The sequence below is a fragment of the Struthio camelus genome, chromosome 1 (assembly GCF_040807025.1).
Source record: "Struthio camelus isolate bStrCam1 chromosome 1, bStrCam1.hap1, whole genome shotgun sequence".
NCBI lineage: Eukaryota > Metazoa > Chordata > Aves > Struthioniformes > Struthionidae > Struthio > Struthio camelus.
Window position 1 is genome coordinate 57937026 of NC_090942.1, and position 16723 is coordinate 57953748.

At 50.8% G+C, this 16723-nt stretch overlaps 1 protein-coding gene across 7 annotated transcripts in view; it reads right to left on the bottom strand.

The window, feature by feature from the left end:
- Nucleotides 1-4085: 4085 nt before the first annotated feature.
- The window catches only part of MGAT3 (beta-1,4-mannosyl-glycoprotein 4-beta-N-acetylglucosaminyltransferase), a 28219-nt gene continuing 15581 nt past the window's right edge, over nt 4086-16723 (bottom strand). For 4 of the 7 annotated variants that reach the window (XM_068941635.1, XM_068941652.1, XM_068941676.1 and 1 more), the window contains exon 2: nt 4086-10403. In XM_068941635.1, coding sequence (XP_068797736.1) covers nt 8894-10403 — 1510 coding nt within the window. In that variant the 3' untranslated portion in view covers nt 4086-8893. The other 3 variants (XM_068941626.1, XM_068941641.1, XM_009665238.2) reach the window with 2 other exon arrangements.

Consider the following 16723-nt stretch of genomic DNA (forward strand, 5'->3'; position numbering starts at 1 on the left):
GCTGGTCATGCACAGCCTGAGGGGTGCACGCGCTGCACCAGCATGTCTGAAACGGCTGCGGGACAAGTTGTGCTTCAACGGCTGCAACTCCAGCTGCTTCCCCTTCTCCGGGACGGAGCCTGGCTGCGGGATCCACTCAGACGCAACGGCCCACGGGGCCAGGCTGGAAACAGGGGGGCAGATCTCAGCCCAGCAGCGGGTGCCACGTCCCCCCCGGTTGGGTGCTGGAGGCTGCACAGGGCTTCGCACCCCTGCACCCTTAGCGGTGCCCGGCTAGGTGCAGCCCTGCGACCTGCGCTGCGCTGGTCCTCCCAGCGCAAACGCGGCGCTTGGCTTGCGGAAGGGGACTCTGGGCACAGCGCAGGGTTGGTGCCATGGGCGCGCGCAGCCTGAGAAGTACAGAGCTGCCGTGTCATGCTGCTTCTCTTGGTTTTCAGGTGAAGGCACCTATTGCACATCTTGTCTCATTAACTCACGGGTCCTTAAGATTTGTTTCTGCCCCATTTAGGGACGTTTGTCTTGTTTTGGTTTTGCAGCAGTTTGAGGTTCCCTCCTGCACAGCAGTTTGAGCCCAATGCTTTAAAAACACGGACACAGACAAAAGCGGGTAGGTGTTTTCTACATACTTTTATTTTTGTGTGTGTGCCTGGTTCTTAGTAAGCGCCTGGGGAAAAAAGATATGACTGATGAGCTGTTGCTCTCTCTTTGGAAAAGGTCCAGATTGTAGAATAGGGCTGAAATGCCAGGAGAGAGCTTGCCGGGTAGAGGCAGGCTTATAATATTTGATTTTATCCATTCTCTGGGCAACACGGTTTCTTTAATTTGAGTTCACGGAGTCATTTTAGCTCTTCGTTCAGCACAATTTAGTTGCTCTTCTTCTCAGTTTTCCTCATTTTTAGAAAGGTGAAGTGTGGTTCCCAAATTAAATCATTACCATGATGGATTTTGGCCAAGGGATCCACAGTGCAAGCTGTAAGGCACAGGAAACATAAGCAAATGTAAAACAATGGTTTTTTTATTTTCTGTTTCATTTGGCAGGGTGTGGAGAGACATGGCCTTGAAAGATATATATTTTTGTATAACTATAATGTATTCAAACAACCATGAAGACGATTTTCTCTCTTTTCACTTTATTAAAACAAAAAATTAAGAAACCACACCCAGCGATGTTAGAAACGTCAGTAATGCTGAATTTGCCCTAGTTGCATGCAAGGATCTGTGTCTGGGGTTCTCAGAGATGCTTACAGTAGCGGCCCAAACATTAGCTGAAATGGGCTGATCCTTTACCCTTTCACTGACGAACTTGTCCTGTGCTGATGCTACGAAGGCAAAGCTTTAAGCAGCCGGGCGCCGAGCCAGCTTCCTCTCCCAACCGCCCGTGCGTTATAGCCCATATGTCAGCCCCTCGCTGCGGTGACCCAGAGCCCTTCCTCCCGCCCGGACAATTTTGCACAGCTCTTCCGAGCTTGGTGTCCACAGGCGGGCTCTGCTGGGGGCCCAAAGCAGTTAGCACCACCGCCACGCCGGCCCGTTTCCTCCCTCCCGCCGGGATCACCGAGACTCCCGTTTCTGCTCCCCGTTGAGCGAAGCGCGCTAGGAGCGTGCCGTCGCGCCGACGAAACGCCGTGCCGGAGCCGGAGCCGGCCGACGCTGCGCCCTGGGAAGCGGGGCAGCCTGTGCCGGGAGCTGGGGGCACGCGAGCGCGGAGCCCCTCGCCGCGGACGTTCGCCACCGCTGGTGCGGCTGCCTCCCGCGCCAGTCCGCGCGCTGTCCAGCTGAGACCAAACTGCTTTCCCAGCTGGGCTGTTAGAGCGGGGAGATGGGAAGGGAAAAAAAAAAAAAGCGGACTAATAATTGAAGACTATTATTCATCCCTGCGAAACAGCGTATTAAGCTGTGCCCTTACATAGAGAACAAATGTATCCGAGCAACAAAAACAAACAGCTGCAAATCCAGGCTCTTGGTAGCCCCTTCCCAGCTCTTTAAATGCTGGTGTAGGTTTATATTGAAGTCATTTTGTTTCTAAGCACCCTGGTGTTTGGAAACAGCATGTCCTTCCCCAGATCAGCAAACCTCTGCTGTAGGCATCGATCCGAAACCAGCCGGAGCCAACCCTTAGGTGAGACGGAGACGGAGGTGTCTGCCGCAGCCTCGGTCCCCCTTGCTCAGCGTCGTGGGGCGCGGGCCGCGCGGCCCCAGCCCCCAGGCTGCCTGTGAACCGCTTCGCGGCCTCTCTCCGTGCTTCTCGCTGCCAGGGTCTCGCTTCGTGAGAAGGCTCTCAACTGGCTGAATTTGGGGGCCGGGTCAGCTTACTCCTGGCTAACACCTTTCCCAGGAGACCCTGCCTCTGTCACTGAAAGACGGGGCACTCGGCTCTCTCGCCTACCGCTCGGTGGGGGGGATTTGGTCTGCCCGGCAATAGGGAGCGGGCGCCCAGCAAGACCCCCAGCTCATTTCCAGGCGGGTTATGCCAGAGCCCCTAAAGGCGCAGCTCCCCACACAACGTCTCTCTGAGCAAGGAACTGCTCCAAAAACCGTAAGGTTCACCTAGTGCCAGGCATAGGATTGCTTGCGCGCTCACGCTTTGGCATGGAGCTTCAGCCCCCAACCCGGCCAGGCGCTTTGTACGTACCTAAATCCCTTTTGATATGTCTTGATGGAAGCCGGGGGTTTGTTTGACTCTGGAGGAGGGCGTATGCGCCTCGCAGTGGAGCCACCTGCCCTCCAGCTTTACTGATGGTGAGCGCTGCTCCTGCGACCAAGGGTGCGTCTGGGCGTTGCGGGGAGCCCCGAGGAACGGGCTTGCGGAGGAGTTAATCCCTAGCTCACGGAGGCGCTTCTAGCTCACACGGCAGAGGCTTGCACTTTCCGGGAAAAAAGGTCTTGGGTTCTAGTCAATACCTTCTTTCCAAACCTTATGATCTCAAGAGGAACTAAAGAAATGCCATCTACAATATTTCTTAAAATAATGTAAAATGTCAGTAAAAGACCTTGTACCGGAGGTAGGAAAAATATATGGGAGAACCTTTGCCCTACTCAGTTCTCGTTTCTTGAACTGTCTCGCAAAATTTCCGTTGGCCTAAACTTACATATTTCATCTTCCCCTCTTGAAAAATGGGAAAGTTCACAGACGTTCTGGTGATGATCTATTTTTAGTTTATTCCATATTAGGGTGCAAAAATCTGACAATCAATAAGAACGCCAAAAAGTCTTAATTGAAAATGTTAATTAAATTCGTAATCTTGACTAGTATGAGTATTCCAGGCTCTTTGCCACGGAAAGGAGACAGAAGTGGAAAGGCAGAAAAAATGGACACTGCAGCTCTTTAGTTTGATGGAAAGCCTTCCACAAGTGGGAAACTGAAAACATCAGACTGTTTTGGAAGAGAGAGAGAAGAGGGAACCTATAATGTTTATAGTCACTGTCTCTAAATGGGACCAGGAATGAACCTGAAGTGCAAAACACTTAAAAAGATAAAAATGAAATATTTGTAGATGGCATGTGGACTTGCAAAAGGCCCTTGCAAAAGGCACTGCTGAGGCCAAACGCCTAGGAGGATTCAGAGCAGGACTGGGCTTTGATACTGAGTAACAGCAATAGCCAAGATTACATTGGATAGGATAAAAATCAAGGAGGGCATGTTCTCTTGTACCTCATACAGGAAGTTAACCACCAGAGAGAAGTTTCCCCAGTGGGAAGGTTATGGGATAACTTGGGGCTCCAGAGTTTCCACAGCTTTATTTAAAAGTGGACGCTGTGAAGGGAGAAGGAAGGAGCTGGTGATGAGGAACCATCTCCTGAGTGGTGACTTTGGTTCCCATGACCACCACCTTTTCCTCTCTTAGCTCTTTAAAGAGCAATGTGGCAGCTGTTTTTCCCCTCAAGTGTGCCTGTATATGCTCATGCTGCCGTGACATGCAGAAGATTAGGTCTGACTCGGACCCACCTTCATCCTGTTTGTACTGAAGGAAGGAGGAGAGGCACCAAAATCCCAAATCAGCAGGAAGCAGCAACTTCCCTCACTCCATTTGCCAGTGGTTCCTTTGCTAGACAATCAGAAATAAAATCTGTCACACACACACATGCTGGTTTCCTTTCATCCTTTGTAATTTTTTTTTATTTTTATTATTATTATTCTCCTCCTTTTAAGCATCCCTTTAAGGGTGAAATGAAATCCAACCATTTACAGAGAAAATGATTTCAGAATGTACATTTGATTTATCCTTACAAAAAATTCATTATTACTTGCTGTTTATAAATTACAGAGTTGAAAGGAGCTTTGCAGCCACTTTCTTTCTTTTTTTTTTCCCTTTTCTTTTTTTTTTTTTTTTTTTGGCAAGTCCACGCATTCTTTTGCCAAAACAGGGTGTTTTGGGGTCACCCCAGGAGCAACACTACTAGCGAGACCAGGCGGACCCTAGTCTAGGAAGTGCTTCTGGACCACCCCCAGGATGATACTGCATCATCATCCTCACAGGAAGAAAACAGTGGTTTGAATGCTTAGTTTCAGAGTATTTCAGATCCCTTCTTAAGCCATTATGTGTAGTCCCCAAAGCCTTAACTGTCAGTGTATTGCATTAGAAACACCTCTCCCTTCTCGATGCTGGATCTGAGCCCCTCCTGCCACCCTCTTACCTCCACCTCCCCCTTGGTTTCCATATTAAGAGGGTCTGGAGGTGTGGGGGATGGAGGGATTCAGGACCCAGTCTCCCAGTCTCTTCCCTCCTTTCTCACCAAGGTTTGAGGTCCATGAAGCCAGAATGAGCCTTTCCTTCTCTCTTAACCACCAGTGCTCACTAACAAGACCAGGGCTGACCCTGGACTAGTGTCTTCACAGTGCAGAGGCATAGCAGCCACAGAGATTGCTGGCAGGAGCAGGGAAATGAGGACACAGCCTGGGGTGGTTTTGGGAGGGGAAAAGACAATATTATCCCACAAGGACACACCGAAAGAGAATAACCAGGAAAAAATTGATACCTGTTCTGTTCTGACACTCTTTCCCCTCCAAATCATGCGTCACCTGGAGGCCGCAAGGTCCCCTTCGTTTACTCACCACAGAGGCACAACGAACGGGACAGTCTGAGCTGCACGACACAAAGCACCTCAGCAGGACACAGGAATCAGAGAAAGCAACAGCAAGAGTGGACTTGAGCATGTTGTCCTTCGTACCAACCACACAGGCACAAAGCCACCTCCTCTTTTCTGTCCAGCACGTTTTGGGCACCACATTACCCCCAGTCCCCTGGAGAGACAAAGGCAGAGAACCTCCCTCTCCCCCCCTGCTTTAGCAAACTCACCCGCTGCAGGTCCACCAATGCAGGTCCCATATCCTGCCCATGCACAGACATACAACCCTTCTTGGTGGAGAGGAAAGGAAGAGCCTCAGCAGCTGGAAAGGCAGGTGAGATGAGGCAGGCAGAGCAACAGAAGAGCGTGCAGTGCAGGGATGCCATATGCTGCTGCTCCTGCTCTCCAGCCCTCCCTTGCACCACTTAATTTGAAGGTGAAAAGATTCCTGGGTACAAACAGCACAGAGCTGTCAAGCTGAACAGGACTGCAGGGAAAGGCTGACAGCCCTCTGCTAACACCAGCCTGCCCACCCCTCCACTGGATGCCTCGCTCTAGGAGAGGCAGCCAGCGCTTGGCTGAGCAGCTTGTAGCTGAAAAACCCAACCCGCGGCAGGCTCTTGAGATCTGATCCCAGGCCCATCCTGGAGGCAGGTACAGGCTTTTTATTCCTTCCCTTCTCAAACCTCAGTGCCTGGTTCAGACATGATCAAAGGGCCTCAACGCTCACCCCAAAAGAGTTCGGCACAGGGAAATGAGGATCAGGGTCCGATACAAACCTGCCTCCCTCCTTTGCATCTCTCACCACCCCATGCACCCACCCGCTCTGGATTCCCTCCTGTGGAGGATGATTCTGACTTTGCTGCCTCCCCTCTGAGCACAGACCATCGAGGTCCTTGGCTAAGCAGTGCATACAAAGGCTGGACAGAGGGCAAGCCACCACCTTGGGAAATCAATGTGCAAAAGTCAGCTTGCACGTCTTCACCCTCCAAGGGACAAGAAAGATTTTTAATGACAAGTACTCTAATTCCCTAAGGAAAATAAACATAGGGTTAGCCAGACAAATTAGACAACAGAAACCGACTGGTTTGGCCTTAACCAAAGGATGTTTAAATGATTCTTGAGGGAAAAAAAAAAAAAAAGTACTTCATCTGTAAAGTCCCTTCCCTCTCCCACAACAGAAGCCTGTTTTAAATTTAATTTCCTAAGAATAAGAAAGTGGGAAAGTCCAGGAGGGACACAGTGCCAGGCAGTCATGTAGAAGACTCCTGGCTCTGTTCTTACCCAGCTCCAGTGGGACCTTTTCTTCTTGCCCAGGTGGGTAGGAGAAGGGAGAAGGAACTCAGAGGGGGAAGAAGAGAACTATGGAACAAATAAGGGAGGAGTCTGTGCAGGAGATCCAGATATTGCAGCTGTGGGCTCAACTGAAACTCCTAAGAGGCAAGGGCCATAGCCCAGCAACGAAAATATGACTTGTAGCATGCTAAAAATCCCCACGGAAGCTCATGCATGGGAAGGGGAAGAAGAGCCACAGAAGAGCCACAGCTTCTCTTTGGGGAAAGAGCGTTCTGGCTATAGGACCCTCTGCTCACTTCCCAAAGGGGCTTTTCTGCCTGTGGAGGGCATGCAGCAGAAGTGAGAACAGTGATTTAAAAAAAAAAAAAAAAAAGGAAAGAAAAAGGGTCCTTTAGTTCTTTTAATCAGCTGTCATTGCACGTGAGATGTGGAAGGTGCTAAAACAAACTCGATCGCAGTTTGAACAACAACAAAGGTGTTCATCTTGATTCTGTACCTCTAGTTCCTGACTCGGTCTTATTAGGGAACCAAGTTATTTTTGTTGTTGTTTTTCAATTCTCTGGAGAGGGGAATAGGAAGGACAGAGAGAGAGATACAGAAATGGGAATGAGGCATGAGGGAGAGAATGCGCTGGACAACAGAAGAATATGGAGCCCTGATGGCGTGAGTTAACAGCAATGGAAACCCTCCTGCTTCAGCACAGCTGGCCTGATGTCTGGGTTGCTCTTCCTTATGGCCAATATTTTCCTCCTCCTCCTCTGCATGATCCTCACGTCTCTGTTTGGAACATGACCCAGTCTTTCCACTGTAAAGCTAACAGAGCAAGCTCACCATGTTTTTCATGCTCTGCCCGCTACAGTCTGGCCTCCAGGCACCCTGTCAAGCCATTTGCTTGCTAAGGAAGAGAGGTAAGGGTGGAAGCAGAGAGCTGCCTCCTCAATGAACTGATTAAATCTGAGACACGGACAAGCCAGATCCTGACTATCCATTGCTGGTGAATTCTGAGTAGACACTCACCAACCAGCTGCAACTAGTTTCATCCCTGTTTCCCTCTCCTCTGCATGATCTCATCTGCATGGCCCAGGCTGCAAGTGTGGGCTGCACATCCTCTCTGGATTGCCTGGTCATCTTAAAACAGCCTCTTGGTCCCAGGGGAATCCTGCTTATGGGCCCTTTCTCCATGAGCTCCCTCACATCCCAAGAGCAGACAGATGGGTCCTACACCTTGGCATGTTTTGTGTCTCCCCACAACACCCATTGGCTGACTCGAGGCTTTGCCTTTCTCCTTTTTCCTCCAGTTTACCTCATGGCAAGAAGGAATAGCCAGCACATGTGTTCTACCCCCTCTGTAAGCAGCAATAGGCCCAGCCTACAGGGTTGCACACGGCCAGAGCCAGCATGCAACCATCCCATGTGTGTAGCACCGGTATGTGGAGCCAATGCTTTCTCCTATGCATTCCCTGAAACGTAATCCATGCCTAGATGGAGATCATAGCTTCCAGATCCCACCATGTTTTGGCATCTATGGATACACAGGCACCCAAGCCCAACTACGTTCCCTTCCCCCCACCCAGTACTGGTAACAAACGCCCACGTGCATACCAAAACCATGCATGTTAGCACTCATGCACATAGGAAACCATGCACTTGTAAACATACATTCCCACCATCTGATTAAGTCCCCTGCAGCTTATCCCAGCCCTGCAGAAATCATGTCCTGCAAGAAAGATGCTTCAGGTTCTATGGGCCAAGCCAGTGCAGTGTTGTGGGGGCAGGGGTGAAAAAGAAGTAAAAAAACCCCAGCTTTCTCCTCCACTTCCCCTATCTGCCTGCTCCAGGACTGACAGCGCATTAGGCCAAGTTCTGGCCCAGGATAGATGTGTTAAGTCTGTGGGAGGAGGCTATGTGTTGGGGAGAACACCTTGAAAGCAAAGGAGTTATCGTCCCCAAAACACTCTTTGAATATAGAGGTATACAAAAAATAAACGCATACTTAGATGCTTTTGCACATTCACACATCCAAAAAATGCCTGTGACACACATCTGCACGCATGGCCACTCACATTGTTTTGTGCCTGCTGACTCACACGCTCACTGAATAGTCCAGGCTCACATCTGTGCTTGCTCCGATCCACAAAGGACGAGGGTGGACGGGAACAGCTGCCCTCTCTCCCCATGGGATCCTACCAGTCTCCCACAGAGGAAAACCCACTAGCTGGCTGCAAAGATTCTCTCCAGCCAGCAGGACAGGTTTAGGAGATGCAGGAAAGTCTTTATGCTACTCCCAGAGTAGGTCCCCAGCTTCTCTTCTTCCCCTGCCCAGGCCTCCCTTTATGCGACTCAGGAGTTCTTGCCCCCAAGCATCACCCTGGGAGGAAGGGAAGAAGAGAAGAAAGGGACGGCAGAGACTGCCGAGAAATGGTACACCCCACCTGGAATCAAAGAAAACAAAAAAAAGAAAAGAACTAACAAAACACACGACTCTCCCTTTGTTGTAAAGTTCCAATTTCCTGTGCAAGTCCCAGTGGCCTCACCCAGGCCCTTCTGCTCTTCGGTAGGGGTTCTCCAACAAGTAGTGGAATCGTTGGTAGTTCTTCAGCAGGTATTTGGGAGCGTACATCTGCTCCTTGGGGTCAGCGGGTGGATACTCCTGCGTAGAACCATCAAACCAGCCACCAGTCCGGATCAGCTCTCGAATATAATTGAGGTCTCGTTTATCCTCATAGTCACCCCAGCGGGGGAAGTCCCCATTCTGGGCTGATACCAGCTTGAAGTAGATCCCCTCCGGTGTGAAACACCAGGAGCAGTGCCAGCCAGCAAAGTGGAGGGGGCTGCCCAGCGACCACTGCACCAGGATGTGTCCTGTGCTGTTCTCATACTGCCGGAAGCCAGGCATGGTGTAATACTCACGGCGCCGCAGACGGATCCCATCGGTGGCATACACAGCCTGTAGCATTCCCATGGTGCAGCCTGAAACCACCTCCAAGGTACCTGGTTGCTTCCAGAAGAAGCCGTAGAGTGACTTCCGCATGTGAAAGGCAAAAGGCTCTGTCCAGCCGTCATAGAGCTTGAGGAAGAGGACACCATCGCGGGCTGGGATCTCATCGGCATCATCGATGATGAAGACATCATCCGGGCGTAGGTTGCGGAGGCGAGAGACACCATCCCGGGTGAGAAAGGTGCGCAGGTAATCATCAGCAATCCAGCCGTCCTGGCGGCCACCGGGGGGAAAATGGTCCAGGAAGACGTAGAGCACCTTGTGGCGGATGTAGTCGAAGGAGCCATTGAGGAGCATCTCGCGGAACTTGAGGGGCCGTGGCTCACCATAGGCCGTGAAGTTCGACTCACATACCACAAAGGCGTCCACCACGTCTCCCAGCTCGTGGAAGCGGACATCCAGCAGGTCAAACTCATGATTGACATTGATAGCGTTGATGACCCGCCGGGGGATCTCACGTGGCACGAGGCGGTCCTTGGTGGGCAGGTTGGAGTACTGGACTACAGTGGGGACCCCACAGCTTGGGCCATGCCAGCCTGGCAAGCACACACACTCTACCCACTTGCGCCGCTTGGCCCCGCTGGCACTTAGCGGCTTGCGAGCGGGCCGCCCTGAGGCAGCGCCATCTGCTCGCTCCTCTGGCCGCCCTCCCACGGGTGGCTTCTCCAACACCTTGGTGCCTGGTTTAAAGCAAACGCCACCAGCTTTGGTACGGACAAAATATTCTGTTGTATCTTCTGGGAGCACAAACTCAACTCTGTGCAGCTCTTCGCTGGCTCTGCTGGGAGGTAGGGGCTGGAGCAAGGGGGAGTGGGAGTACAGGGGTGTGCGGAGGAACTCTGCACCCCCTGGCTCAGGGCTAACCTGAGGTGTGACAGGTGCATTGTTCCAAAAGAAGCTGGAGACGAGGTTGGGACTAAGTGAAGCTAGCTCCCGGGGGAAGGTGACATAGGAAAGGGCCTTGAGGAAGTGCAAGAAGGAGATGAGGCAGAGACCAGCCATGCAGAGAGTCAGAAAGAGCTTATGGCGTCTCATCTTCATCCTGTGGAAAAGCCATGAAAAGAAAAGTCATATTCAGCAGCTACTGGTGTGCAAAAAATTACCACTAGTAGAAAGACAGATTGGGAACGCCACAAACCTAGTCCAAATTCAGGATGCATCCTTTGAGACTTGAGTCCAAAACAACTTCCCCCACCCTCTGCCATCTTCAACAGGCCTTTTGTCTTGGCTAGGTTACACCGAGTTGAACCTCTTCTAGATCAGACAGAGTCTTTTAACCTCACAAAGAGAAGAAAGGTACTGGCGAGAAGGTAGAAGGAAGGGAAATGCAGAAAAACAGGGATTCACAATCTAGTGAAGTCACCGCAGTTGGCAGATTTGTCCCTATTCATTCGTGGAAACAATAAATGCAGGCCTCCTCGGGTCTTGTACCACCACAGGTGTGGGGGAAGATGAAGAGAGAGCAGAGAGCAAGAGGGAGGAGAGGGAGTAGGGGTTCACAGTTGAAACAACTGAAAACATCACCAATGTATGAGAAGACTCAGATTTTAAAGGATGGGGATCATTAGCCAGTCTCCCAGAACCTAGCAAGTACCTACACTCTGCAGATCTTTTCAGGGTTTACTCACAACACACACCCTAAAAAACCCTTGCTCCCAGGAAAAGCTACCTGATTCTGTATGGGGAACAGAAAAAAAAAATTAAGTTTCTCTTTTACTCTCCTCCCCTCCTTTTGAGGTTCTCTATGCCTCCATATTTTCCACTTTGCTTTTTATTTTCTGTGAACCAGATGCTGAGCATTTTGCATCTGGACCAAGGTGGCTTAAATATACATCTAGCTGTCTCTGCTGGTAATACTGTACTATGGTGACAGATCCATGCCAGGCCAGCAAGAACTCAGCCCTTTTCTCCAAAGAGTAAGAAATACAGCCTCCATTCCCTCTCTCTACCACCTCCCCTCCTCCAGTCCATGCTGGTAGTGCAGCGCTGCTGTCAGACAGAAAAGTGATTGAAGACTACAACCTAGAAAAAAAATGAAAAGAAAGAAAGAAAGAAAGAAAAAGACAGAAGCTCTAACCTCAATCAATGCTTTACCAAGGGAAATAAGAAAGGGCATTTTACTGTTTAGGGAAGGAGGGACTCCCTCCGCCAAAACCAGAAGGTTTAGGAGAAGGTGAATGGTGGAACACGGTCAGGCAAATACCCTTTGCAACATGGAGGCTATACGCTCCCCCCCGGCAGCACAAAACCCTCTGTGCAAAGACATAGAGAGACCCCCTTCCACCTCTGCAAATCAAGCCTCAGCAAAGCCCCCCATAAGGAAGGAAGCATGCCCAAAACGCACCAGCTGGACCTCTCTGCCATGCAGGCTGCCAAGGTGGGGTGGCTCATCAGGGCTCCGCGGCTGCGGGTGCCACTTCTGCGTGCAGGATCCGGCTCCTCCTCCCCCTCTAAGGACCAAAGTTCTTGTACGGGAATGACGCATCCCGCGCAGTCGTTAATAAAAACCTCTGTCGAACACAGACGTCTGGGTTAGGTGACACCTTCACGGGAGGCAGACTCACGTAAGGGACCATACTGCCCAGTGAGACACAGATGAGTGCAGACCACGCTGCATTGGGGCGGAATGCAAAGCCCTTCACTTAGGCTCTCCCTTTTCCCCCAGCCCAGCTCTCCTCAGGGCTGACACGTGTCCCAGGGGTGGGAGCGGAGGGAAGAAACCTCCAGTCTTCTCTTGCCACTTCTGAGGGCAGTAAGTGAAATATAACAAAGCACGTTTACTTATTAACTTGGAGAGACTTCAATACTACAGTGAAAAGCCATAAAGTGCTTAGAAATAAGGCAACCGAGCAAAGAAAAACACACGTGGATCTTCATAGAGGGCTCTGATAGACTGGCCATCTCCATCTATACCTTATAACTCAGCATCAGACATTTCTGGACACTTTGTGGTCCCCTTTCAGCAATCTCGCTGTTCGCTCACACTGTCCCCCCGTGCCAATGGCCTCTGGAGAACTTCCAAGGCTTCCTTCCCTCAAATCCCATTTCCAGCCCTATGTTTTCCATCTCCCTGAACCAAACCTGCTGCATGGCAGTCACAAGGCACCGCTTGTCCCATCTCCTGCCCCAAAGCACCCAGCCATCCGTTCCTCTGCCGCCCGCGTGCTGGGCGATGCAGCTCGTGGGGACGCGGCTCTGCGGTGGCCCTGACAAAACCCTGCGGCTGACAGGGACGAGCACCGCCTGGTGAAATGGTGCGGTTAGGGGGAGACTTCAGCCTTTAGCAACAAGGTTATTTTGTTCCAAAGGGGAGGAGAGCAGCCTGAAGCTGGCAGAAAAGTTAACAGCGTTGCCATGGAAGAAAAAGGAGGCAGCAACCCCATTTGCTAACGTTTATTGTGGGTCTTGATATCTTCGGTGCATCGGGAACCCCTCAGACCTTTGAGACGTTGCATTTACAACATGGAAACCAGCCAAATGGGATCGGCAGCACCAGCGGCGTTTCACAGGCACTGGCAGGCACCTGGCGAGCGCGCCGCTGCAGCGGGACAGCAGATGAGCCTGGCAGCAGGGTGCCCCAGCCTCAGGGGCCCGCGGCGGCACTGGAGACCTCACAGAGCCGGCGCAAATCGCTCCTGCCGCGGCGCCAGAGACGTCGCCGAGAGCCTCACGACACGCAGTGTGCCCCCGAGAGCTTCTTTCCGACGGGTTTGTGGGGAAAACGCTGGCTGGCTGAGGACCCCAACAACGTGACCCGGATCCCCTTGGGCTGGCTTCGCTCATTGCCCTGCTCCTGCCCTGCTGCAAAGGGAGAGTGAAGCTAAGAACGCCGCCAGGCCCAGCGCCCGCCATCTTGTCAGCCCAGCCGGGCTGGGTGGGGGGAGGAAATAGCCTCCAGCAGCTGCCCGGGCTCGGGCCTCCCACGCCCCGCCATCACCGCCTGCCTCTCGCCCGTCTGCTGCTGTGCCGCAGCTGGCCTCTGAGGAAGTCGTCCCTGCGCTGGGCCAGCCGTGAGGGCCGGGGCGTTTGGCTGCAAGCCGTCCGTTCTGGGGGTTCGCTGTAACATTTTCTTCATCGAGGCAAAACATACTGCTGAAGACCTCCCTCCCCGCCCCGAGGGCATCTCGTTGTGTCCAGGGTTAAAATGTTTTTTTAAAGGCTCCGTTTATCGCTGGAGCAGTGAGGTTATTTGCAGAGCAGAGGAGCACCCAGAGCCTCTTCCTTACATGTCACCGGTTTGTCCCTATGTTTGGGGAAAGAAGAGCACAAGGAAGCTGAAAAGACTAAATTAGTAGTGACTCGCTGTTAGGGGAAAACATCCCTCGCTGGTAAATTCCTGTGCAGTTATCTCCTATCAGGTGTCTTGTGCTTTCTCTGAGGCATCACCTCCAGACACCAGGTCTCTATCAAATGCAAAGTCCTTGGTCAGATGGAGACCAATCCCACCGGCTGCCAGGCAATGCCAGATTCATTCTGAGTCCTGCAGCACATAGACGTGTGTTTGCTGCAGCCAGCCTCCCCTGGGTCAGCCCAGTTCAGAGGACAAAAACCGAAGGAGTCGCACACCCGAGACAGGCCTCCATCTCCTCCCCAGATGGCTGAGATGCTCTGCGTCTTGTGAAATTCCCAGACAAAGGTCATAACTCTTGACATTTAACAGGCTGCTTCACTTTCTGAGATCTGGAGTGCCATGTCAACATAGCAGGGCACACGGTTTTAGGAGCAAAGCCTATTTTCCTCACTTGACATTTGCATACATCAGTATCTGACAGGCCCAGCACACGGCTCTGCAGCTCTTCACCCACTGGCAAAACTCAGCCCTTGCATGGCTGCGTTGCTTCCCTGTTATTGCAGCCTGCGTCTGGGAGAGCTGGGCTGGTGCACACTGCCAAAACAAGCTGGCCCTGCAGTACCCTCTGCTGTTGTGCTACTGATATTTCCCAGGAGGCAATTTCGGCTGCCTTTGTGAAGGAATGGAAGAGGAACCCATTTCCTATCCCCTCCTAAAAGGAGGTAAGTGAAGAATACAACTCTATCCCCTTCAAATCCTCTTCCCTGGAGTCATCTCCATTCTCCCATGTCAGGGATTCCTCTGTCAGGGAGGAAGAGAGCTCATCCACCCTTGGGTGGGCTGAGATGCTCAAAACCATCAGTCACGTATCCCTTCCCATATCCTCTGATCAGCACTACAGTGAAAGATATGTCTTTGAGTGATAGCTAATTGGAGACAAAGGCCAGCAGGGGAGGAAGACATTATTACCCACCTTCCCCATCCAAAGCATTCATGTGTGGTGGAAATTAGAAAGGAGGTACCAGTCAGGAAGACATCTCAGCTTGTCATAAAGGACCCCAGCTGCTCTGTCACAAAGCAGCCATCAGCTACCAAGAACACAGAAAACAGCAAGAAGAGATGCTTCCCTTTTGACAATTTTGAGTGAGGAGGGAAAAAAAGAGTCAACTTGATCTCAGGAAGAGAGATCAAGTTGCTGTCAAGTTAAAAACAATGACAAAAAAAACTTTAATGCTCAAGTAGAGGAAAAGGCTGGGAAGAGTATGGACAGTCAGCCCCATTCAGACAAAGCACTTTAGAGAACATGCAGTTAGTTATGCAGCAAGAGAAGCTGAAAGCTTCTTTTTTTAAAGGATCACAGTGATATTTCCTCACTTGAAGAAGTGGTAAGTCTCTACCATGCTGGGGAATGGCTTTCAGAGAAGGAGGAAAGATAGGGGTGGTGTGCATATGAGTTATTCCCAGGCACCTGTTACAGTTTTACTTTGCCATTATATCAAGTGACCAGTTGATTTATACCATCCTGAAATCATATCCTGATTTCAAGGAGCCAGAGAGAAAGATACGCACAACTAAGACCTGGCAATTCACCAGTCCTTATGTTCTCTTCTGGAGGACACTGGCAAGAGGCCATGCAACGGGCCGTTGGATGCACAATACTTCAGCCTCTGGTGCATTAGGGCTCACGACTCAGGACTCTCTATGCTTCTCCTGTGGTTACAGGAGAAAGATTGCTGTAGAGGACAAGTCAGAGCAGATGCTTTGTTTTTTCCCCTGATATACAGATACTCATCTCCTGTGCCTCCAGTTACCCCTTGAACACCCATGCAGTAACATATTTGCCCATCACTAGGCCACTTTGACACAAAGCAACAACTCAAATTAGAGCTGCTTGCATGTGGCAGGACAAAAATCCAACATAATTTCCCCCAGTCCATGCTGAGGGCCAAACTCGCTCTCCACTCTGGTTGGAGATAAACGTGAATGGGCTCTACACTCTTGAAGTACTATATCTACCAGCCATTCACAGGGCACAGGAATAAACACACACTGGCGCTACAGTACCTCAAAACACTAAAATCTCAAATTACTTTTGTCCTGCAAACACCCATGGGAGTAAGGAGAAACTATAAAACTACCATTTGTCTACAGCTGAAAAGTAACTAGCTCAGGGACAGCAGGACTCTGCTTTGCTTTAGGATAGGAAGAGAAGCATATCCTTTTACAAAGCTGGACAGTCGGGCAAGTGGAGGGAAGCATTACCAGACAACAGCAAGGGCTCAGCATTTCTGACTTATGCCATGGTATTTTCAGGGACTGCAGGCAATGAGGACATTAGCAGGAAGTTCTGACAGGGTCGCAGTGCAAGGTGGATTGAATGCAGATAGGTCCATATTGCCTTCCATTCACATTTCAGGAAGGGAATGCAACATCCTTCCATGACCTTTACTAAGAGCTATTGCCCACAGCACTAATGTCGAACAGTAATAGCTCATGCTATGCACTTCCTTTGCAGCTTTGAGGCAACTGACCACAAGGTGCCACTGACTCACTGCCAGCCCAACTAGTAGGAGCAAAACCATCCAGCACAGTTACTCTTCAAGAGGACCTAGCTCAGGCAAAGGGAAAACTAGGCTCTATCCTAAGCATCTTCCCTCCCTTTCAACAGTAAGGCGAGGCAGCCTGGAAAAGGCAGGAGACATGAGGTCACTGTTCTCAATGGTACATGACCATTGCATCCATTTGACTTCCAGATATGACATTTATACACCAGCAATAGGTGACATCAAGCCAGGAGAAAACCTGGATATAGAAAAAACAGCTAAATAGTGAATCTACTCAAGGCTGAGACAAGGTTGGCCAGGGAAGGGCAAGTGCACAACTGAGAAACCAAGACTTTGCCTTTCCTCTTCCGCTGAAGGTAGACACATGATATAAAGTCAACCATAAGCTGCAGGTTTGTGTTCAAGGCCTTGTTAAGCCTCAACTGATGCATAGTATCTATGGTGAAAAAGAAAAAAAGGTGTTTCCTCTCCTATGCACTCTTGTAGGAAACCTCTGGACACAATAGT